This window comes from Carcharhinus amblyrhynchos, chromosome 4, assembly GCF_965287045.1.
Source record: "Carcharhinus amblyrhynchos chromosome 4, sCarAmb.v2.hapA, whole genome shotgun sequence".
Classification (NCBI taxonomy): Eukaryota; Metazoa; Chordata; class Chondrichthyes; order Carcharhiniformes; family Carcharhinidae; genus Carcharhinus; species Carcharhinus amblyrhynchos.
In genome coordinates, this window is record NC_137327.1 from 55176730 (window position 1) to 55202866 (window position 26137).

At 41.6% G+C, this 26137-nt stretch overlaps 1 protein-coding gene across 6 annotated transcripts in view; it reads left to right on the forward strand.

The window, feature by feature from the left end:
- ndrg4 (NDRG family member 4) overlaps positions 1-26137 on the forward strand; it is a 167067-nt gene that overhangs the window by 107986 nt on the left and 32944 nt on the right. For all 6 annotated transcript variants that reach the window (XM_080187193.1, XM_080187190.1, XM_080187191.1 and 3 more), the window contains 9 exons: positions 4482-4602; positions 5747-5809; positions 10533-10593; positions 11431-11517; positions 11985-12041; positions 16152-16255; positions 18476-18532; positions 23062-23113; positions 25232-25279. In XM_080187193.1, coding sequence (XP_080043319.1) covers positions 4482-4602; positions 5747-5809; positions 10533-10593; positions 11431-11517; positions 11985-12041; positions 16152-16255; positions 18476-18532; positions 23062-23113; positions 25232-25279 — 650 coding nt within the window. The remainder of the gene's footprint in view (positions 1-4481; positions 4603-5746; positions 5810-10532; positions 10594-11430; positions 11518-11984; positions 12042-16151; positions 16256-18475; positions 18533-23061; positions 23114-25231; positions 25280-26137) is intronic.

Here is a 26137-nt window from a genome sequence, read left to right on the forward strand (position 1 = left end):
CATTTAAATGGTCTGTGCATCTCCCCGCCGATTTCCGGCACAGCGCAGACATTGCCAGAAATCTGGCTCTGGGAGACGCAAGTGGGGTGCGAACACTCGAGCAAATGCCAAGAATTGGTCGCCCTGGGATTCTCCTGGCCCACTAAGCTAAAAAGTTAGTGCAGCGGGATGGGAAAATCACAGTCAGACTGTATACTGAAAGAGGCACAGGCTGTATACCAGACTATCTTCGAAATGTGTCTGGACCATGTCTTCTGTATGCGGTCTTGACGTCTAGTATAAGTGATATTGGTTCCTGGCACAGCTGAGCAATCACTTTGTCTGCTATAGATGTGTCTGATGTAGAGAATGTAGTCCGTTTGCAGAGGAGTAAAACATACTTTCGCATTTATATAGTGCTTTTCTCAAGCACCAGAGTTCTCTAAGTATTATAAAGGCAACAAAGTACTTTTGAAGTGTAGTCACTGTTGTAATGTAGGAAAATCAGCAGCCAATGTGCACATGGCAACACCCCTCACCCCACCCCAAACAGCAGTGTTTTTTTTGTGATTTTAATTCCGAGATAAATATTGACCAGAAGAATAAGGATAACTCCTCTGCCATTTTTCAAACTAGAGCCAAGGGATCTTTTGCTTCAACCCAAACACGGAAAGGGCACTCAGTTTAAGGTTTAATTTGAAGATTTAATCTGAGTGCCACCTCCCTCAGTGCTGCACTGGAAGGTCAGCCTTGGTTTTTATACTCAAGCTCTGAATTTAGAGTCTCAGAGGCAAGAGTGCTGCCAAGTGAAGCATGACTGACACTTTTAGACTCATACATTACTTGTGGAGGAAAATACTTGGCTAGCCCTTCCTTGAAAAAAGGACAAGTTATTGAAATATATGCTCTGAATTTCTGTTCTGCTTCTATCTGTATTTGGAGTGATTGGACATGCTGCAAGGATAACAACTGACATTAGCCATTCATCTGATATCTATGTAGCCAGTCATTCATTGTGTGGTATGTAGACTTTGTATCAGAAAATCTGCAAGGACCTTCTCTTGAAGTTATGTTGTGAAATAACAGTGCATGAACACTTAATGAAGGTTAACTGAGTTTCCTGTCTGAACCCATTTATTTCAAAAACCTCTCACTCACTCATACACACAAGGCCGGTCCAATGGTAGTGGGATATCATTGATATTTGCTTACGAGTACATTCGTTAAGTCCTCTCAAACACACATTCGCTCACTCACACTCTCACCCCCCAGTGGCAGTCAGTTCCTTCCCCCAGCACAATGCTCAGCAGTTTCTCTGCCCACTCCCCACTTCCTGGCAGAATCTCTGGGCTGGGTTTTCTCATTTTTAGGCACAGTGGGGCAATGGCTGGGAAAAACATTGTGGTAGCTCCAAGCCCCAAGGCCGGGCTCCTCTACTGCATTATTAGGGACGTTAAGGAGCAACTAAGTTTTTAAAAGAATAGTATCCCCTTTTTACAAAAAATAAAAATAAATCCCCCATCCCCAGAATAGCCACCCCACGGAACCTCCAGCATGGATAATCCCCACATGGAATCCCCCCTTCCCCCAGAACAACCAACACCCACAGAGCATCCCATGCATCTAAAGGGCAATGCACCACTGCGGGGTGGTGCCAGGGCACAACTCTCTCCCCACTCAGTGTTGTACTCACCTGCATACCTCCGCCGGCTTGGACTTACCAGGTGCAGGATCTGTTGAGATTCGTGTTGCCATGACCTCATGCCAAGATTAATGGACCGTCTATTGGGTGCAGGAACTATCAGGCATAAAGACCTGATAATTGGATTTAAACCCAATCAAATGGGGATCTTGATAATAAAAGTCAAGATTCCTCTTATACCATTGACAATGGAAATAGGATATCCTGCCAGTATATACTGCACTTTGGGACTCTCGTGGGATTTCCTGCTCCTGCTGCTGTATCTGGCCCCCAAAAATGGGAGCAGAAAACCCCCCATCCCTTCTGGCTTCCCCACACTTCCCCCCCCCCCACCAGTCCCTCTCCCAATTTCAGGCCCTCTCCTACCCGGGAGCCAGTCTCCCTCCCGCCCAGCAGACAGCAACCCTCTCTGTCCCCTCCCCGCTTCCCTGAAAACCTCACATTTCCTAAACTCAATGCTGTCACTAATCGTATTCAGGCTTCAGACTAAAGTAGCAAATTGTTACACAATTGCTGACTATAGCAAACTGTTGGCTGCTCACCGAGCGGAGACTGTTTCCCTTCTACATTTAATTTCGTAAGACTCGCTCTTCCACCCTTAGAACCCTCTGAGATAGCTGTATTTCTTTAATTTTGATCTCTTGTGCATTCCCAATTTTATTCAATCCATCACTGGCAGCTGTACCTTCAGATACTAAGGTCCCAAGCTCTGGAATTCCATTACAAACTTCTCCACCTCTCTTTTTGCCCTTTAGTATGCGCTTTAAAAGCTAATTCATTGAGTAAGCTTTGGGTCATATGTCCTAGTATTTTCTGTGAGCATCAGTGCTAAATTTTGTTTGACAATATTGACATCAGATGTCTTGGTTTTTTCACTATGTTAAAGGTTGTTGTTGCAGGTGGTGCTGGTGAGATCAAAGATTTAATCAAAATAATTTTAGCTTTGTCATAAATGTTCAAGAGGATGTGATAAAGATAGTGCTATAATAACTGTATTTAACTATTTTATTTTACTTTAGAATACTCAAGGTATACAGGGCAAAGAAAGTAAATCGAGTTAAGGTACAAATCAGCCACCCAAGGTTAAATAGAACAATGAAACAAACTGAAGGAATTGAATTACTGATTCTGATTTTATTTTCTATGAGATGGTCCTATGTGAATTACCACATTATAAGATAAAAGCAAATTACTGCGGATGCTAGAATCTGAAACCAGAAGAAAAGATGCTGGAAAATCTCAGCAAGTCTGGCAGCATTTGGAAGTAGAGAAAAGAGCTGACGTTTTGAGTCCAGGTGACCCTTTGTCAAAATTAAAAAGCATAGCAAGTGGAAGATATTTATACTGTAGGGTGAGGGAATGAAGGATGAGTCATAGCCACAGAAACCAGGGGAAAGGCTGCTAACGACATTCCATAGAGGGAATAGAAGGTGTGAATGGCCAAACAGCAGAGAAGCTGAAATCAGAGGGTAAGCTGTGACAGATGAAGATGTGAGAGAAGGGGCAGATGGACGAGAGAGAGGTGAAATGGAGAAAAAAGGGAAACAAAGGGTGAGGAAGGTAAAGAAAGGAGACATAAAATGGGTGGAAAAGAAAAATAAAAACAATAAACAAAGAAAAGGTAGAGAACAGTTTAAAAATTAAATAACATGAAAACAAAGCGATCGAGGTGGGATAAAGCTAGTCATCTGAAGTTGTTGAATTTGTTGAGACCAGAAGGCTATAACTTGCCTACCATATTATAAGATCTTTGAAAATGAGCCACATAAAGAAATATTAATTCTTGCATATATACATATAATTGGGAAGCCTGGCACCTCTTGAGTCTGGTTATATGTGTTTGTGTCCTGGCTACCTGCCATTTTGGAGACTTGAAAAGTTGCTTAGCACAGGGAACACAGTGAGGATAAAAAGCCGATCATTTAGGACTGAGATGAGAAGAAACTACTTCACTCAAAGCATTGTGAATCTTTGGAATTCTCTGCCTGAGGGTTTTTTTGTCATTCATGGGATGCTCTATTATTGAATACATTTAAGACTGAGATAGACAGATTTTTGGCTCGATAAATCAAAAGATATGGGGAACAGGGAGTTGAAGCCCAAGATCAGCCATAATATTATTGAATGATGGATCAAGTTTGTAGGACCAAATGGTCTCCTCCTGCTCCTGTTTCATGTTGTGTTCTTGTGACCTGAACCCAGAGCTTTTGGCTCAAAGGGAGAGACGCTACCACTGCACTACAATACATCTAGAGTTTGATTTGCCAATGAGATAGGATGGCACGATGGCACACTGGTTAGCAACACTGTCTCAGGGAGGGACCCAAGTTTGATTTCCAGCTTGGGTCACTGTCTGTGTGGAATCTGCACGTTCTCCATGTGTCTGCATGGATTTCCTCCAGTTGCTCCAGTTTCCTTCCACAGACCGAAAGATGTGCTGGTTAGGTGCATTGGCACCTCAGTGTACCTGAACAGGTGCCAGAATGTAGCACCTAGGGGATTTTCTCAGTAACATCATTGCAGTGTTCATGTAAGCCTACTTGTGTCTAGTAAATAAACATTAAAAAAGATACGGGAAAACTTTGGGATTAAATGCAGTTGTGGGAGGGAAGAATTCTTGGGGCTCAACCTGCTGTTGTGGTACAGCAAGAACTGCAGTTGTATGAAAACAAGTATGGAGTTACTGATTGTACTGGTCGTGCTATTTCTGGTCCACATTACTGACAGGTGCTGCTTTCAATCTCCTGGTACTCTCTGGAACTGCCAATGATAAACCATCATTGACTTCCTTTTTTTTCAGATAAACTATGCTTCAATACATTCTTCAACTTTGAGGACATGCAGGAAATCACCAAGCACTTTGTTGTGTGCCATGTGGATGCTCCAGGCCAGCAGATGAACGCCTCACAGTTCCCTTCAGGGTGAGTCCCACTGGCTTATCATATCAATTTGCATCAGCTTAGAATTGTCTGCTGAGTCCCGCAGTAAATAATAGTTGGAGTCTGGTCACAGTTCAAAATAGCCTGAGTGTGTGTGTCTCTCTCTCTCTGTGCCTAGTTTTTGTATCATACATTCCACTCAGATTCCAGACAGCAAACTTCCTCTAGGGTCTCCATTATTTTGTATGGCTGCCCTGAACCCCTTAATTTGATACCTGCTTGTAACCCATGCCAGAATCCTTTATTTATATTAATTTTTGGAATGGGAGTGTCATGGGCAAGACCTGACATTTATTACCCAATATAAATACACTTGAGAAGGTGTTGGTGAGCTTCTTGAACAGTTCCTGGAGTGAAAGCCCTCCTGCATCTGTTAGATTGGAAGTTCCAGGATTTTGACCCAGCACTGATGAAGGAATGAGGATATATGAGCACATCAGAGTGATGTGTAAGTTGGAGAGAAACTCAGAAATGGTGGTGTTGCCATCTACTAACATTGTTTTACATATGTAAACAGTTTGAATCCTTTGATTAGGTTGCTGTCGATTAATATAAAAATGGTCCCCATCTTTCTATGTAAAATATGTATATTAGATTACAAATTTGTAATTATTCAATGACTGCCACTTTTTATACCCAATAGATTGTAAACTGAGTGCCCATATAAATGGTTGCTCTATCTCCTGGTCAAGCATTACCTCTGTAATTGGCACACTGTCCCATTTGCCATTGCTGGGCAGTCTGTTTCTAAGCACACAAGGGATCACAGGGGTTAGTGAACTACAGCTTTTGAATCTTGCAATGTGCAGTTGGAAATGTGTGCTGCCCTGCACCATGTGGTAAGATTTTTGTAGGGTGAGGTTATCCCAATGTCTCACAGTAAGTAAAAAGCAGTGATGGTTGTTTAAGCTGTTTCTGCCGGTTATGGCAGGAGTTCAGGGGAATGTTTTGCAGAAATTCCATCCCTACCCACACTCCTATGCTTATAATTATTAATGCTCCCTTCAATTATTATCTTTGTGATACATTGTTGTTTATTATGTTGCCTCCACTCTCTAATGCCATTTGATATATGGAAGATTCTCTCCTTCATTAATTTCTTTTGTGTGCGGGGCCCTTTACTCAGGTACCAGTTCCCTACCATGGACCAGCTGGCTGCCATGTTGCCAAGTGTCATTCAGCACTTTGGGTGAGTTGTCCTATATTAATTGTCTCCTAATAAACACTAGCTATATGCTATACATCTGATATCGCTAATGAACATTGTACATTGTTGAGTATGGAGCCACCAAGCAACATCAGGAAAGCCAGTGTCAGAGGAGATCAAGAGGTTCTAAATGGGGGAGATCAAACATTAGCGGCAGATAGGAGGCTGGAGACAGCAAGCTTGGATTGGTGTGCAGGGGATGGGAAGTATTACGGGGTGTTGGTGAAGAAGTAAACTGGATCTAGCAGGTAAACTGAAAGACTATAACCTCCTGGATGCAGCAGTTTTCACTTTCTTTTTGCTGCTGGGATTCCAAAGGCCCATAAAATTCAGCCAACTGGAACTAAACTTTAAAATGGTAGATATGTATGAGTCATACTTCTGATTATAATACTTAAATTGCCAACCCTACCTTATGTGAGCATGTTAGTTGTTCACCCTCATAACATTTCTAACTGGAAGTGGCTGGATTGAGGTTTGGATTCAGTTTTTGACACTTTGACTTCCAACCCAACCTGCATCTGCCTGTTTTTAGGGGTTACAAATACCTCTAAATGTTGTTAAGCACCCTTGAAAAAAAACAGTATAACTCAGAAAAAGAACCAAGTAAGTACACCTTTTTCAGGTCTTAAGCAGCTTCTTATGTCTCCAAAATGGCAGGGAGGGCATGCACAAATGCATTCAACTGGAATTAGAGGTGCCAGGCTTCCCAGTTGAAACTCTACATATTTGTTGTTCCTCCCCTTTTCCCAACTCCTGACCCACTTGATTTGTACAGGTTAGGAACTAAACACAGGGATCCTCCATCCTTCAGTAATTCCTGCTGTGATAATTTCCATAATGGCCCTTTTAGATTGAATCATTTTTCACTAGGAACTGGGTTAAATGAAAAATTAATAACTTGTTATGTGGCTCATTTTCAAAGTTTTATGGTAGGTATTTCACATAGGACCGTCTCATAGAAAATAGTATCAGGAATAGATAATTCAGCTGTTTGAACTGGTTTTGTTGTTCTGTTTAATCAAGGCTGACTTATACCTTCATTTCAATTACTTATCTTGCTACATATACCTTGGCCGAAGATTTTCCACACCACACTCTGTTTCAGGAATTGTAGCAGGTGGGACAGAAAATTCGGCAGACCATGTAAAGGTCCATCGACCTCAGCCAAGAATTTCCAGTTTTGTGGCATGCGTGGCTGAAAAATCCTGCCCCTTGACTTTTCTGAAGTAAATAAAATAGTTAAATACAGTTCTTATGGCACCGCCTTTATGACATCCTCTTGAAAACTAAAGCATTATAAAACTAGAATTATCTTGATGATTAAATCTATGATCTCACCAGCATCACCGCCCCAACAGGGGAGTAACATCAAATTTAGGAGAGTTTGAAATGGGAAGCCTCTGATTTCACTCAAGTATGTTTGTGAATGCCCTCCCTGCCATTTTGGAAACTTAAGAAGTAACTTGAATGTAGTAAGACATCACAAGACAGTTAGCCAGCAATGTTATCAAACATAATTTAGCACTGATTCACATAGGAAATATTAGGGCAGATGATCAAAAGCATCGTCAACATTTTAAGAAGCACATTAAACAAGTAAAGAAGGCAGAGAAGTTTTTGTTGGGAATTCCAGAGCCTGAGGCCTTAGTATCTGAAGGTACAGCTGCCCGTGATGGATTGGGAATGCACAAAAGATCAGGATTAGAGAAAGGCAGTTATCTCAGATTGCTGTAAGGGTGGAGGAAATTAGAAAGAGGGAATGTGCTAGGCCAGAAAGCTTCCACAAAAGATGAGCTGATATGGGGATGTTAGACAATGTAACCAAGATGAAAGTAGATGATATAGATATGTTGTCAGAAGCTCATCTTGGGTCAAATTTGACATCCACTGTACAAATGTCTCAAAGCCTGAAGCAGTTCTGGATGAAGTACGGAGTCAGTAGCTAGAGAATGGAGTTTAGGTTGAGCACTGAAAGCTATAGCTTATCAGTACTGGATGTTGGACAATCAGTCAAAGTTTAGAGGAGGCAAGAGAGGTGATAGTGAGGTAGAGCTGAGTGTCGCAGTGTACTCATGGAAACTAATGCTGTGTTTTCTGATAATATAATTGAAGGGAAGCATGTAGATAACAAATGGATGTGAGGATCGAGGATAGATTCTTAGGGGATATCAGAAGTAACTGTTTGGGAGTGGGAAGATAAAGCATTGCAGGTGATTCTCTAAGTGTGACTGGATAGCTAAAAATGAAATCAGGAAAGTTGGGCATGGATTTGGGAGACAACATTGATGTTGGATTTTTAAGAACAAAAGGAGATTGGATTTTGAACAGTAATTTGTGAGGTCAAAAGGGTGAAAGGGTTTTTTTTAGGAAAAGAGTGACGATGGCAGATTTGGAGAATGGGAGAGTATGTGAGGACAGACAACTGTTTGTGGAAGGCAGGAATGGAAATCGCATGGTTAGCATTTTTGTGAGAATAAGATTGAGGGAGCAAAAGGTGGGTCTCAGCAACAAGTGAAATTAGTGAGGTCATGAGGAGAGATAGGAGAGGAACTAGATGCTAGTTCCGGCTAGAGATTTGAAGAATCTCTCTTTGGCCTGGTCAACTATGGAAAACAGCAGAGGTAGCTGATCAGCTCAATTTTAGTGACAAAGAAATCCAGGAGCTACTTGCATGTTGTTGGAAGCAAAGGTGGATAGGATAGAGCAAAAGAGATTAATAAGGCAGACTGCAATAAAGAAAAGAATCTTACAGTTAGTTTTACATTCCAGAATGATCTTGGAATAGTGAGGAGTTTTAACAGAGCAGAGCAGGACCCAGTAGTTGATTTATGTTGTCCAGCTAGAACTACTGGTGATCTACCAGGGGTCAGTCTGAGGATTCAGGATAGACCATTTAGGACTGTCTGAGGATTCATGGTAGGCCATTTAGGAAGGAGCTGAAGAAATATTCCTTCACCCAAGGAGTGGTGAGCCTATGGAATTCATTACCACAGAAAGTAGTTGATGCCAAAAGATTGAATGTATTCAAGAGACGGCTGGATATAGCACTTGGGGCGAAAGGGATCAAAGATTATGGGGAAAAAGCAGGTTTAGGCTATTGACTTGGATGATCAGCCTTGATTGTAATGAATGGTGCAGCAGGCTTGAAATGGCCTCCTCCTGCTCCTATCTTCTATGTTTCCATGTTAGTTGTCTACCATATTTGTTCAGGTCTGTGTTCCTTAATGTTAAGGAACTGGATGTAAGGGATGTAAACAGGGGAAATGGCCGCAAGAGAAATGACCACCATGAGAGATAGCAGCGGTTTAATAGTGACAGAGCATCAAAGATAGAGGTCTAGATTAGTTGAGTAGATTGGTATTTGCAGAAATGTAGTGGTGATCAGAAGACCAAAGACTAAACAACTGAGATCTTGAAATTACTGTTAGAAGTGAATTGGGAGAGAGTTATTTCCAGGAGTGGACACAGAAGAAAGCAGGTTTGGGAGACAAAGGAGGATTGACAGTGGAGGATGATACTAGAAAGTGATCAAAAATGGTCTTATATTTAATGAATACGATAGAAATAGCAAGGTCATCACAAGGTCAAGGGAGCAGATGAGAATATTGATTAGGGAATTTTTATGGAGAGCAAGGTTAAGTAATAATAGGATGGCAGTGAACTGAGAAGAGATAGAGCATGATAAATTGAAATGGAGGTTGAAATGACAACAGTGAAAAGTTGTCCATTGTCAAAGCCTAGGGAGGACAGCAGTGAAGATATATTGGTGAGAATAATTTTATGATACTTGGGTGGCTGATAGAGAACAAGGATTTAACTGAGAAGCAGGAAGATGGACAAGGTGAGATGCTCAAAGCTAGGAGAAAATACCAGTGGATTAAGTGGGCAGAGCAAATTCACAAGTGAATGAATGTTCTGGAGGGGAAAGCTAACTGTCTTGACAGTTTCAATCATCTCTTTACCCAGGTCTCTCTCAATTTTACAAACATCAATCAAATCTCTCCTCAGCCTCCTCTGATTCAAGATGAACAACCCTAGTCGATCCAGTCTTTCCTCGTAGCTGCAATTTTCCATTCCTGGCAACATCCTTGTAAATCTCCTATGTACCCTTTCCTGTGCAGTTACATCCTTTTTGTAATGAACTGACCAGAGCTGCACACAGCATTCAAGTTGTGGCCTAACTAATGACCTACACAGTGCCAACATGGTCCAGGTTGTCTCCCTTCAGCATTCCTCCAACTGTAGTTCTGTTGCTAATGCTGGTGCTTCTGGATCTGCATATTGTGATGGAAATTGCGATCAGAATAAGAATTTCCATCCACAGTGACTTGAATCATTTCCTTGGGTAGGAGAAGCACAAAAGAGAAAGTTGCTAGAGTAAAATTGGATGGAATAAAGTGAGAGGGGTGGGGAAGCAAAAGGAAAAGGGTATAATATTTTTACTTGTCAAAGATATTTGTTGAGGTTGGTGAGATGGACAGTTCTAGTTTGGTTCCTCTCCGTACCATGGCTATGCTGGATTGAGTTCAAACATACATGGTGCATGGGTTGCATGTAGCAATGGTATGCAGCCCAGATGTATGGATGTCTGCTGGGCATTGGCCTGGTCATCCAACATTAAATCTTGGATGTACACAGGTAGGGCAGATTAAGTTATCCAGGATTTATTTGAACTTTAACGTGTTGTCTTATCTCAATGTAGATTTAAAAGTGTTGTTGGGATCGGAGTGGGAGCAGGAGCCTATATCCTCGCCAAGTTTGCTGTGAGTGTCTAACCATTGCTTTGTAGATGGAATTTCAGGCTCCAGGGAATTGCAAAATTCAGTTAAAGTTAAATTATTGTTGTTTTATTTGTTCCATCCCTTCCCACAGCTAGTTAAAGACCAAGTACCACTCAGTCTGACTGAGATTAATGAGTTTGGCAGAAATTGAGGATTGAACCTGTGTCTTTTCTGTTCTATACTGCTGAGTATAGGAAACTATATTCACCAATGGACTCATCAAGGGGAGGGCTAATACCCTGTTTGAAAAGGATAGTCACTATTCACTCTGTTTATCCTGTAGTAACACATTATCAATTGTTCTCGTCAGTGTTTAACACATATTGACTTTATGGAGCTGGAAACATTCTTCTTTCCTTTGGTTATGGGTTAGATTTCTTATGTGAATCCATCTCATCACCTGAGCCATTAAGCTTTCTCTCTAAGATACTAACTAGTTCACTGGCAATTTTATCACATTCTGCTTTTTAAATGATCTTTTCTATCTCAATAAGACAATGGCAGGTCAGCCTACTGAATTATATAGCTACCCTTCTACCCTGCAATATACCAGTTGAAATCATGCTACATGGTACTGGTAACAGATGTTTTTGTATAAAATGTTGTTCATTTTAAGTGGCTTGTCCCCTTTATTAAACAACAGACAAAAGAATTTCAGGTAAATAGATTCATTCACTCATTTGTACTGTTGCTAATTTTGTTCTTAGTTCATGCATGACTAATTCAGTCAAACTCGTATCTCCCTCTCATGTTGGCCTCTCCCTCTTGCGCTAGCCTCTCTCTGACATGCTGGATTCACTAAACTGTCTGCTTTTTCAGCTGATTTTCCCGGATATGGTGGAAGGGATGGTCCTCATCAATATTGACCCCTGTGGAAAGGGCTGGATTGACTGGGCGGCAACAAAAGTAAGTGCTTACAACCAACTAGTATTGTTGCTAATCATCAACATGGTCATTGACCAAGTTAGGCTGGAAAGAAGGGGTTGAGGAATTCTGAATTTGTCTCAATAATTGGAACCTAAGCAAGGATTCAGATAGTTTATGTATATGGATATAAATATACTTGGGAGTGAGTTGCAATCTTGAATCTAATGAAAAGTTCAACAGTTAACATGTTCAATAATGGATACCCAAAGATGTTACACCCACGATTCTGATGATTTTATATATGTAACGGTAAATTTTGAGGCCCTTCGCACTCAGCTAGTCTGAATGAGTTTTTTTCAGTGGTCAATATAGAGGAGTAAGGAATTCAGATTTGAGGCCTGTCTGCAATTTTAGCTTGTTTAGTTGTGTGAGTGGGGAATATCTTCCTTAAGGAGACTGGAAAAAGTGGGGTGTAGTTCATTTCTCTTCTGTTTGTTTGCTGACAGCTTTCGGGTCTGACCAGTTCACTCCCTGACACCGTCCTGTCGCATCTCTGCAACCAGGTAAGCAGATATTTCATGGAGAACAGTGGCTTAGTGCTCTGCAGTGTCTACTGATAACCTAATAGAAAAGCTTCATCATCCTAATACAATAAAAATGGAACAGTTTGAAAGGCGTTGGTCCAGACACAGGTTTGTCAGCTTTTGCTCTTTTGGAGTGAGAGTTACTGATTTTGGTTAAAATCAATTGTTTTAAATGTTGATATATTTCACTGTGGGAAAACAAGAACTACAATGGGGAATGGGGGTATGCAGAGAGCAAGTGGAAAATGCAATGGCTGGCCTAGGTTTAAGACCCAGGTAATTTTAACTTTCAGATCTCATCATACTACAGGTCTGATGCCTGATTTAAAGTGGTGGAAGTCAGGGAGGGAGGCACCAAAGGCAGGTTTGCCAGCGGATTGGTAAATTATGGTGAGGGAGTTTTAGGGGGCAACACGACTGTTTCCTGTTCATGGGGAGCGGGTGTTTCCCTTGCTGGAGAGAATCTCTCCCCGCAAGGCCATAAAGGCAAGTGGGCCTGGACAATTAAGCATGGGCTCACTAAAGACATGCAAATGAATATTATAAAATATTTAAATAAATGATTGAGCCTCTCTCCCATTCCCGGCGAGTGGTTGACCTCGCTGGAGATCTGGTTTTCATAAAATCGCGAGAGCTGAGAAATCGAACATAATTGATGGGCAGAGAAAGCCATTTAGGTTCCACCTGAGTAGATTTATTTCATATGATTTTCCTTTCATAGATCCATGTTAACTCTGCTCAATCCTACCATTATTTTGAACATCTTATTGTCACACGCTTTATTATAGCTTCTAGCATTTTCCCTACTACTGTTGTCATACTAACAGATGTAGTTCCCATTTTCTCTCTCCCTCGTTTCTTAAATAATGGACTTACATTTGCTATTTTTCAATCAGTAGGAACCATCCCAGAGTCTATAGAATTTTGAAAGATGACTACAAATGCTATACTATATCTACAGCCACCTCTTTCAACACTCTGAGATGGAAATCATTATTAGGTCCAGAGGATTTATCATTTTAAGTTCGATTAATTTCTCTAGCTTTTTTTTTAACCAACATCAATATCTTCCAGTTCGTCATTTACACTCGTCCCTTGATTTTCCATAATTTTTGAGAGGTTTTTAGTATCTCCCTCTGATAGTTTCTCTGCTATTTCTTTATTTCCCATCATAAATTCTCCTTACTTTGCTGTTTTGTACCCACATTTGTTTTTGCAAATCTTTGCCTTTTTACATAACCATAGAAGCTTTTACAGTCCATTCTTGTGTTTCTTGCTAGTTTATTCTCATGTTTTATTAGCCCTTAATTTTTTTTTGGTCCTCCTTTGCAGAATTCTAAATTGTTCCCAATTCTCAGGCTTATCTTTACATAACTCTTTCTTTGATATGATGCAATCTTTGATTCCTTTGTTGGTCACAGTTGGAATACTTTGTTTGCTGGGTTTTTGTGCATTAAAGGAAAGTATTTTTGTTGTAAAACTTGTATTAGTTCCTTAAACGTTAGCATTCCTTGTCTACCATCATACCTTTTTTGCTTAGTTCCCTAGACTACCATAGCCAATTTGCTCCTTGTACTGTTTTAGAATTGAACTACATTACTTTCAAACATTGTAAAATTCAGCTATATTATGGTCACTCTTTTCTAAAAGCTCCTTTACCATAAGATTACAAATTAGTCCCTTTTTTATTCTACAATACTAGATCCAAAGTAGGCCATTCCCTAGCTGGCTGCTTAACATACTGCTCTAGAAAACCACCTTGCATACATTCCGAGAACTCATCCTCAACAACATTAGTACTAATTAAATTTACCAATCTATAGGTACATTGAAATCCCACATAAATATTGTATTACCCTTGTTAACCACACGTCTGATTTCCTGATTTATACTCTGATTTACATTAGCACTGCTGTTTGGTGGCCTATAAAACAACTTCCAATGTTTTCTGTCCCGTAATATTTCTTTGCTCCACCAAACTGATTCTACGTCTTGATCTTTAGAACTAAGGGAATCTCTTATTATAGTACTAATGCCCTTTTTAATTAACAGAGCTACCCCACCACCTTCTCTCAGCTTTCTGTCCTTCCTGAAAAATCACATTACCTTGGATATTTAGGCCCCAGCTTTGGCTTTCTTGGTAGCCATGTCTCTCTAATGGCTTTCAGATCATATATGTGAATTGCTATTTGATCTGACACTCATCTGTTTTACTATGAGTGCTGCGGGCATTCAGATACTGAGCCCTTAATTCATTATTTTTTTACTGTTTTTGTAAACTCTGGCCCTATCTGTTGGAAGTCTCACAACACCAGGTTAAAGTCCAACAGGTTTATTTGATACCAAAAGCCACTAGCTTTCCGAGTGCTGCTCTTCCATCAGGTGAGTGGGAATACATGGGAGCACTCCCACTTACCTGACGAAGGAGCAACGCTCCAAAAGCTGGTGGCTTTTGCAACCAAATAAACTGTTGGACTTTAACTTGGTGTTGTGAGACTTTTTACTGTGTTTACCCCAGTCCGATGCTGACATCACCCTATCTGTTGGCATAGACTTAAATTTGCAATTCCTGTCCCTCCCTGTCATACTCCTGATTATCATAACCTTTATTGATACCTTGACCAATACTTTATATATACCTTGAATTTACTCAAATCTTCCCCTATGAAGTCTCTTCCCTCTCCCCTCCAGTTAGTTTAATGTACTTCTCTAGTTATATGGCTGGCTCAAACATTCTCTCCAGCACAAACCAAATGTAGACTGTCCCAACAGTACAGGTCCCACTTTCCCCAGTACAAGTGCCAGAGACAATGAGTCAAAACTCATTTCTGTCACACCAATCTTTGTGCCATGAATTCATCTCTCCAATTTCATTTATGCCAATTTGCACATGGCTCAGATAATAATCCAGAGATTATTACTTTTGAGATTCTACTTTTTAATTTAATCTCTAGCTTTTTATACTATCAATGCAGAACCTCTTTCCTAGTCTTACCTATGTTGTTGGTGCCTACGTGACTATAGCCACTGCATCTTCCCCCTCCCACTGTAAGTTCTTCTCCAGCCCTCAACAAATATCCCGAATCGTGACACCTGTCTTCAGTTTAAGCATTCAGCCTTCACTGAGCAGAATACAAGATTTAAGTGCAGCAAGATTTAAGTGGATTAAAATACTCCTGATGAGGACAGAAATCTAATGTTCCCATTCCATCCCACTCCCAGTCCCCAGTGTACCCCAAAGCTATTATATTCATTCTGCTGTTACTCTATATCTACGGCTCTGCATTTGGAACTCATCCACGTCCCAATGTTCAATAGGTGGAATAGAATATAATGTAATCTTTCCAGTACAAAAAAGGCCATTTTGGCCCATCGAGTCTGTACCAACCACAATCCCACCCAGACCCTAATCCCGTGACCCACATTTACACTGCTAATCCCGCTGACTTTAGGGTCATTTTAGCATGGCCAATCAACCTAACCCGCACATCTTTGGACTGTGGGAGGAAACCGGAGCACCCAGAGGAAACCCACATAGACACGAGGAGAATGTGCAGACTCCACATAAACAGTGACCCAAGGCTGGAACTGAACCTGGTGCTATGACACAGCAATGCTAACCACTGTGCCACTGTATCGCCCACACATGTTTCCATTGAACAGAAATTCTGAAATTGCTCACTTGAATGGCTTGGGTGATGAAGTTCTGGAAACAATAAACATGCTATGTTTGCAAATTTCCTGGTGTGTGGTAACATCCTGGTCAACATCACTAAAAACAGATCAATGACAAATGAGCCGCAATGGCCAAATAAGGGCTACAATTAGCATCCAGGACCTGGTGTTGGGAGAATGAAGAGGGCTTTGGGGAATGAAGTTAAAACACTTGATTCTGATTGCTGACTGGTCCCATACTCTAAGCATGCCCACTTCAGTGAGAGACCACAGGGCATCCTGTGCCCATGCAGTGGTACCCAGCAGAGAATTCAAGAGAAGAGGGAAGGAAAGAGATCTTTACTGAAGAAAGCAGGAGGTAGAGATGGCGGTTAGAAGAGTAGTGTGTAACAATATTTCTACCTCCTGTCTCAGGAGGAACTGATGAACAATACGGAGCTGGTGCAGAGCCTGCGACAGCAGATATCAGCTAACGTCAACCAGAGCAATCTGCAGCTCTTCTGGAACATGTACAACAGGTAACACTGTCACAGACACTCCTCAGTTCAGTACAATGTAGTCACAGACACTCCTCAGTACAGATACCATTGTCACAGTCACTCCTCAGTACAGCCAATGCTGTCACAAACACTTCTGAATACAGATAAAACTGCCACAAGCATTCTTTGGTACAGGCAATGCTGTCACATGTATTCCTCAATATAAAGCCATTCTTCAATCCAGGCAATGCTGTCACAAACATTCCTCAATACAGGTGACATTGTCACAGACACACCCTCAGTACAGGTAACACTGCCGCACACATTCGTTAGGACAGGCAATGCTGTCTCAAATGCTCCTTTAATACAGATAACATTGTCACAGACACTCCTCAGTACAGGCAGTGCTGTTCCAAACACTTCTCAGTGCAGGTAACACTGTCACAGACACACCTCAATACAGGTAACACTGCCATCACTATTCCTTAGTACAAGCAATGCTGTCACAATGCTCCTTGATATATAATTTGTTTTGATTTATTATTGTCATATTTATTGCTATACAGTGAAAAGTATTGTTTTTTGCACACTATACAGACAAAGCATACCGTTCATAGAGAAGGAAAGGAGAGAGCGCAGAATGTAGTGTTACAGTCATAGCTAGAGTGTAGAGAAAGATCAACTTAATGCCAGTTAGGTCCATTTTCAAAAGTCCATTCAAAAGACAGCAGGGAAGAAGCTGCTCTTGTGTCATTTAATACGTGTCTTCAGACTTTTGTATCTTTTTCCCAATGAAAGAAGATGGAAGAGAGTATGTCTGGAGTCTGTGGGGTCCTTAATTCTGCTGGCTGCTTTTCTGAGGCAGCAGGAAGTGTAGACAGTGACAAAGGGTTGGAGGCTGGTTTGAGTGATGGACTGGGCTACACTCACGATCCTTTGTCATTTCTTGTGGTCTAGTTTAGAGCAGGAGCCATACCAAGCTATGATATAATCAGAAAGAATGCTTTCTATGGTGCATCTGTAAAAATTGAGTTGTAGTTGACATGCCAAATTTCCTTAGTCTTCTGAGAAATAGACATTGTCACAGACACTCTGTACACAGACACTCCTCAGTACAGGTAATGCTGTCATAAATACTCCCCAATACAGGTAACACTATCACAGACACTCCTCCTCAGTACAGTACGATATTGTCACAGATGCTCCTCGATACAAGTAACACTGCCACAATCATTCCTTAGTACAGGCAATGCTATCACAAACACTCTTCAATAGAGGCAACACTGTCGCTGTCACTCCTCAATACAGGAGACACTGACACTCCTCTGTATGGACAATGTTGCCATGAACATACCTCAATATAGGTAATACTGTCACAGACCATCAGTACAGGCAATGTTGTCACAAACACTCCTCAATATAGGCAGCATGGTCACACTCAGTACAGGCAGTGTTTAACAGGCTCATCTCAATACAGGCAGTGCTATCACAGTCACTCCTTGATGCAGATAACGCTGTCACAGTCCTCAGTACAAGTTATACGGCTACAATAAGGCTAATGTTGTGACAGATATCATTCATTACAGGAAATATTTCTACAGACACAATCATTCAGGCAATATTGCCCTAAAGTTAGGGTTGAGCAGTGAGGATTCACACCCCCGTCGAGTACAAATTTCACCAGAGTGAAAAATATAGTAAAAATGGAAAAGTTTTGATCTGTTCTTGGAAATGTTATTGGTCCATGGGCATTTAGAGCCATTATATTTTATCAAATGAGCTTGTGGCTTTGTTTACATTTATGAATCGCACCCCTTGTTCTCAAGTTGAATCTTCAGAAATAACAGTGTGTAATGAGGCAACTCAGCCTATTGTGCTGGTCCTTTGACTGGAGCAGTTCCCTCCAGTTTCCTGTTTGGTTTCATGCTGTCCTTGTAAATTTCTGTATGGTGTAATTGCAGATTATCACTCAGCTGCTCCAAGCATGTGTGATTTCGAACCTTTGTCTCAAAGTCCCTGGCATCAGTTGAGTTTAACCATCTCCAAGCTGACATTATTTACAGGGGGCAGTTTTCAACAGATCCTTTGTCCCTGGAGAGGGGAGGAGAGCGCAGCAAAAGCGAATCCCCTTTTGCATCAGCCCACATCCAGAGCAAAGTCCATGTCTCAGGGCATCCCCATGTTCACTTTTGAAGAAATCAAAATGGATCAAACCATGACTCAGAGTTAAAAATAATAACACTTCCTTCTTTTCCATAGTCGCAGGGATTTGGAAATGAACAGACCTGGAACTGTGGCCAATGCCAAGACTCTGCAGTAAGTAAGCTCTAGCTTTAGATTATCATCCATTCCAAAATTGTCTGTTGACAGCCACATTGTTTTGGACTGCATTTATTACTGGAAATTCCAAAATACTGAATCATTCCTTATTCTTACATTCTAATCCATTTCTGTCCTGGTGTGAACATCTCTACTAATGACCCCAGCGTGAGGGGAGCATCCCTGTGACTGAGCCCAGCGTGAGGGGAGCATCCCTGTGACTGAGCCCAGCGTGAGGGGAGCATCCCTGTGACTGAGCCCAGCGTGAGGGGAGCATCCCTGTGACTGAGCCCAGCGTGAGGGGAGCATCCCTGTGACTGAGCCCAGCGTGAGGGGAGCATCCCTGTGACTGAGCCCAGCGTGAGGGGAGCATCCCTGTGACTGAGCCCAGCGTGAGGGGAGCATCCCTGTGACTGAGCCCAGCGTGAGGGGAGCATCCCTGTGACTGAGCCCAGCGTGAGGGGAGCAACCCTGTGACTGAGCCCAGCGTGAGGGGAGCAGCCTCTCTCTGTCATGGACCATTCGGAGGATAAGTATTCCCAGCACTGCCCTCAGTCTGAGGGGAATACCCTGTCACTGGAACAAGTATGAGGTGAGCAGTAAAATTTCTGATCTTAATGTAAGAAGGAGTATCACTGGTACTAACCCCATTTGCTCTGAAGGGAAAATTTAGTCTTTAATATTATTTTCTGCTCCCTTCCCTGTTTATGACCATGCATTTGTGCTTCATATGCACATTCATCATGTGCACATTTTGGCTTTCCAGATGTGTGCCCATTACTTTAACCAGCTTTCTTTGATCCCTCTGATTACATCACCTTTTATTTCTCTCCTTGGATATTTTCCTCTACCACAAACCATCACTTCATCTGTTTTTGTCCCTGGCGTGGATCTTTCTCTGATAATCATCTGTATATGTCCAGCAGTTTGCAGTGCATCCGTTTGGGCTATCTTGCTGCCTCCTGAATAGCAGCATCAAACTGTCCCATTCTCCTATCTCTCCACCTTTTTCTGAACAGTGCACCCACTGGAGGTTAACCTCATGAATGTCCTCTTTGTCTCCATTCACCCAATATATCACTATTCCCTCAATCTCTTCCAGCAGAATAATAATGACTGCTCCTCCACATCTTGCCCTAGAAAGTCTATTTACTTGCAGACATGGGCCACCCCTTCCTGACCTTATTCTGGGTCTCTCCCCTTAATGAAGACTCCCTATTTGGCTATAGTTTCCAACACATGGTTTATACAATAACTTGCTGGCAACCTTGCATTTGTCACCAAATCACATATTGATCTCTTCCCCTACTGATCTGGTACTTTTTCCTTTGAGCACCTCTCTTCCTTTAACCCTGTCAACTTTGTCTTATAATCCGCATTTTCAACGGCCCTCCCAAGCCACTGAACTGAACATCTCATCCTCAATGGTTTCAATTTTGTCTCAGTTCTCCATGTCCTCACTTATCTGAATTTAGTGTCCTTTGGTGTTCCTTTAAACCTCACCTCCATCTAAATTACCTATCCATACTCATTGCTATACCTACAAGCTTGCATGCTCCTGTGGTTTCTGAGTTAATAGTGTCCATTACAGATAAGAACACCTGTGGTCACTTAAGTCCCTCACCACTCCTCAAGCTCAATTCCTTCTGCATGTGCCTCTGGGGAAAAAAAATCTCTCCCCAAGTTCAATTGCACTTTTAAGTTGCCAGCTGGGTAGCCTTTAATGGACTTTCATTTGTAATGACACTTGCGCAGCAATAGTGCTGCTGAACCACTTAGACACCTTCACTTTGTCTCCAGTAAAATATTTACTCTCTGCCATCTTGACTGATCCCTCTGGTATGGACTCATTTTTTCTCCCTTAAATCCAAGAGGTATAGACATTATTGTCTGTTATATTTAGTTGAGCCATCCATTGTTAGCTTTATTTGCACCATACAGAATGGTGTTACACCGCATTCTCTTCTGGCAAAATTGTGCACATTTTGGACCATCCTGACATGCAAATATAACCCTCAACTTCTTTCCACCACCACTATTCATCTCCTTTAAACCTGTCTCCTCTAACCCTTCACACTGGCCTATTACCACGAATGTGGTGAGATCGTGAACTTTAATCAAGACCATTTGTTCCTCTGTTGATTTCTCCTCACCTTGCCTTGGCATTGAATGAATATGTTTTTCTGGAGTTTCTCCTTTCTCTCCAATGCCCTATCTGAGCTCATTTGGTTCCCAGGATCTACATCTTGGTCTCTTGGTGTCCCCCTTCCTCTCCCATCCCCATCCCTCACATTCCCACTAAGCTGTTGAGCACCCAGTTCACTGTGAGTGGCATTGTAAACTGTTTCTGCTCCCTCCAGACTGGGATCAGAACCTCCCCTTCAGAACTCTCATTATTGACCCTTGAAGAAAATTTGAACCCCTCCATCCTTGTAAACTACTGCTCCATTTCCCACCAACCTATTCTCTAAATTCTTTGGATCTATTGCCATTACATCGTCCATGACTGTGATTATGACATCTGTTGGGACAGCTTTCTTGTTCCAATTTGTTTTGTTCATTTAAACACAAGAGTGCACAGGCATTAGTTGTAACAAGCACAGAATCAAGTCTTAACAAACTCATTTTACATGATCCAACATGAGTACTCAGCAAATTATGCCATGTGATTCCAATAATAATTACATGATTCTATATTGAGTTTACCTGTAGGAACTCAGGTACATCGCACTCTATAATCCAATGTAACTATAATATACAGTAGCTTACTCAAAACTCTCATACCAATTCGATCTTCGTTCTCAACATTTCATCCAGACTATCATTAAATCACAATCAAAAGAAACACAAAAGTGACATCAGATTAACAATATGGCATCAGGAAGATACATTAATCATTTCAACTTCTTAATCATTCTTAACCATGGTTTTACAGTCCACTTAAGCTCTTCAATTAGACTATTACAGTTAACACATTGACCAGACCAACTTCTCTCCAGACCCTCAAGATATAGATGAATGACCTTCATTTATCCATTCATTTCCTTATCCTGGTACCAGGCCTGATTCACAAATCATCCCTGTTCAGCAAGGTTGAAAGCTGATTTAACCAATTGTGTGCTGATCTCACAAGCAGCCCAAGACATTGAAGTACATGTGAAGCAACATTCTCAAAAAGCTCACCCTAACATTGCTTACATTTTTTATCAGGTTTAATCATACCATTCCCTTTCAATGCTTTTCCTCCCTAGATTAGCTCAGTGAGACAGCACAGATGAAATTCCACTTCTGCCCATCAATCATAATCAGAGCATCTCTAGCAGTGACTTCTCTTTCTGAGCCCCTCACCTTCTCCATTGTTATTGCTGGTGTCCTTCCTCACTCCTCTTCCTCGACTGTAAGTTGTACCTGGTGACATCAGCCAGACATGAAGTCAGCTTCCAAACAAAGGAAACTACAGTATAGATAGGATATCCTCATGATAAGAAATGAGGTGTGAACTAATACCAGGCTGTGTATGAATTGTCTGTAATCTATACAAATGATCCACAAGAAGGGACAGAGTGTTACATCACAAAATTTGTGCATGATACTAAAATAGGTGGCAAATCAGACAGTGAAGAGGATATGAAGATTTTACAGGTTGATATAGATTGGCTAGGAAAATGGGCCAAAATTTGGCAGATGGAATTTGATGTGGGTAAGTGTGAAGTTATCCATTTTGGCAGAAAAAATAGGCAAATTATTACCTAAATGGAAAGTAGATTCAAAATGCGACCGGGCAAAGGGTCTATATTTATGAATCGCAGAAAGACGGTATGCAAGTGCAGCATGTAATAAAAAAAGGTAAATGGGATGTTGAGATTTATTGCAAAGGGACTGAGGTATGAAAGTAGAGAAGTGTTTGTTGTAATTGTATAGGGTGTTGGTGAGAGCACATCTGGAGTATTGTGTCCAGTTTTGGCCTCCTTATTTGAGGAAGGGTGTGGTGACATTGGAGGCAGTTCAGAGGAAGTTCATTAAATTGATTCTGGGGATGAAAAGACTGATGTATGAGGAGAGATTAAACAATTTGGGCTTATATACATTGGAGTTTAGAAGGAGATCTGATTTGAGGCGTATAAAATTTTAAAAGGGATTGATAAAGTAAATTTAGACCCAATGTTTCTTCTTATTGGGCAATCTAGAACAAGAGGTCACAGATATAGGTTGAAAGGTGGTAAATTTAAAACTGAAATGAGGAAGAACTACTTCTTGCAGAGGGTGATGAATTTTTGGAACTTGATGACCCATAGTGCGGTGGAGTCTGAATTGTTAAATGGCTTCAAGAAGGAGATAGACATATTTCTGATTTTAAAAGAAGGAATAAGGGGATATGGGAAATGTGTGGAGGTGGATTTGAGACCAGGGAGAGATCAGCCATGATCTGATTGAATGGCAGAGCAGGTTTGAAGGGCTGAATTTGCTTACGTCTGCTCCTAATTCCTATGTTCAAGAATGTCAGTTGATGGTGTGTTGTATTTCAGATGTCCGGTGATGCTGGTGGTGGGGGACAATTCTCCAGCAGAGGAAGGTGTGGTGAGTATGGAAAGCGACTCTGCATCTCACTCAGTGATAGGGACCAACTACATTTTCTCCAACATTCATCTCCTTGAAGAAAGAGAAAGCATTGCTCATCGTGTTTGCTAATTGTGAAAAGCTGGAATCGCCAGACACTGCAATAAATGAATAGTCCTCATTTTTCCAATGTGGGTTCCATGCCCTCTCTTCATCATCCCTACTACAAATCTGAGCATTGCTACTTTCCCTTAGTACTTCATACTTGGCTGGGTTATCTATAACATAATTTTACTAGGTTAATTAAGGTTTTGAGGTCTTGTCCCTATCTCTAGGCCAGAAACTTTGGGTGAAATCTTGATCCCTTTTCCCTGTTGCTGGCGGGGTCTCAGGATCCAGAAGTCACAGTTCTTGCTGGCAAGAACCTGACTTGCATGCATTTCAATATTATCAACCTGTTTCCCCCTCCCCACTGCATCTTGACCCCCATCCCACCATGTCTTCAAACCACGTAGATGTGGCGTCACATCAGTAAGGTTTTCAACAGGTTCACACAAACACGCATGAGTTGTGGGGATCTCTCCGTGGTCTCAAAGTTAAGTGCAGCCCCTGAGGAAGAGGGACATGGCTAAGCAGTGCTCTGGCCTTGTCTCTGGCACTGCTCCTTGACACGTGTAGGCACTGTTACCATGCCACCCTGACAGTGACAATCTCTACCTAGGGATGGGCTCCCAGTGGCAGCCTCATGGATGGGTAGTTATTGCAACTGTATTTGTGAGCTGGGATCTGTTTGATGAATGGGGTATACCTGATGCCGGGGATGGCTGCTGTGGTGGGAAGGGGGTGCCAGCCTGACTGGGGTAAAAAAAGTCAATGATTGCTGGGGTGGGGCGGGGTGGAGGGGGAGAGAAGGGGCTGATGATTGTGGCAACGGAGGAGGTTGGAGTGAATATTCACTCCAATCAAGGATGGGAAGGGGAGATCCTGAGGCCTAAGTCATGGGGTGAGGTGAGTTTATTCTTGTTCTGATCAGGATGCCCTTTACAGGTGGAACTACAATCTCTGAGCAGCCAAGCAAAACCTAGTGTGTTCAGCCCCGTCCCATCAATGACAGCGTGAATCATACCTCCTTGATTTTTGTTTTGGATAGTGTGATGGAATCTGGAGAGAAACATGCTAGTTTTCTCGCCAGAAACAACACGCTACAATTTTTGGCAAGATTTTGGTCTCTGGTTCAAATCTCACTCATGACCTGATGGCCAGACCAGGTCATGGGTGACCTGGGAAGGTGCATGCATTCTGTGGCCAAACAGGTTGATTATCAGCCTGCGATCCTTTCAGGGGAGAAGGATGAGAGAGTTTCCTGGTTAGCCACACTGCAGAAGCCAACAACAAACTTTGCAGTACTTTGCCAAGCACAATCAGAATGGACATCCATGCTTGCCAATGCCTCCAAGGGTATGGTATATGATGGAGGAGGAATACCTGTCTCAACCTGTTTGATTTTAAATGGATTAAGTTTCCACCAAAATAGTGCTACTAGTTTGCCTGCTCGTGTTGCCAAATTAGATCGAAGCTCCCAAGTAATATTGCAATAATTCTCAGTCCAACTGGACAAAGGTTTAGAGCATGACCAAAACAACCAGTTAAGTATTATTCTTATTGTGTAATATGCATAGATTGACATGTAAATCTCTCCCAGGGCGTTACTCACTACGAGATGGAGAGAATATTATTTTGTAATAATAGATATATTATCAATAAAGGGATGGGGAAATACTGGCTGGTGATACTTATAGGAACTCTGTGACTTGCAATGTTTTTAATCTATTAACCTGCATGTGGCTGCAAATTAACCCACAACAAGTAGAAAATAAATGGAAGACGACTGATAGTCATGGGAAAAGTGTCCTGGTTGATGTGAGTATCATATATGTGCTTCAGTTAGCATTTCCAGCAAAATTGCAAATACTTATACTGACCAGAGAAAAATTTGATGAATTCATATACAATGTTGGTGCATATATTGACTAGAGAGATCCTTACTCTATTTTGGGAGGTGGAATTAGTGCTCATACTTAGTTCCCACATTTTATCACTCATCACAGTTTTATGCTAATTCTGTCTTCTCAATCTCAGGTGGAATGCAACTCCAAACTGGACCCAACTCAGACGACTTTCCTTAAGGTACCGAATGTCCTGAACTAGCAATAACTTGAAACATGAGAGTTATTTCCATCTAAAAATGGCAGAGAGCAACAATCTCTTTGCAATTTACTTAAGTGTGGTTACTTGCAGATATAAAGATGCAAGATAATTGGGTGACCTTTTTATTTCTTGTACTTCATATTCATTGCCTTTTTTGTTTTGGGAGACATTGTGTAGAGGACCAGATCAGAAGCACCAATGTATTTTATGAAGTTAGCCAAGACCCTCACTTTTATATTTACATTAAGGTGAGCATAACATATTTCATTCCAGGTATGATTCAAGTGACCCACTATGAAGCTTTTATCAAAACAATCTTTATTTAAGAACACAGTGAGAATACAACAAAAAGAATTAGCATAACTTTTATCTCTTAAGAACATAAGAAATAGGAGCAGGAGTAGGCCATCCAGCCCTTCGAGCCTGCCCCGCCATTCAATAAGATCATGGCTGATCTGTCGTGTCTCAGTTCCACATTCCCGCCCTCGCCCCATAACCCTTAATCCCCTCGCTTATCAAAAACCCATCAACCTGCGTCTTAAAAATATTTAGCGAGGCAGCCTCCACCACCTCAACGGGCAGAGAATTCCAGAGATTCACCACCCTTTGAGTGAAGAAGTTCCTGCTCAACTCCGTTCTAAACCGCCCCCCCTTTATCTTGAGGCTGTGCCCCCTAGTCCTACTGTCCTTTCTGAGCGGGATGAGCCTCTCCACCTCTATCCTATCCATCCCATTCATCATCTTATACGTCTCAATGAGATCTCCCCTCATTCTTCTAAACTCTAACGAGTACAAGCCTAGTTTATTCAGCCTCTCCTCATAGCTCAACCCCCTCAA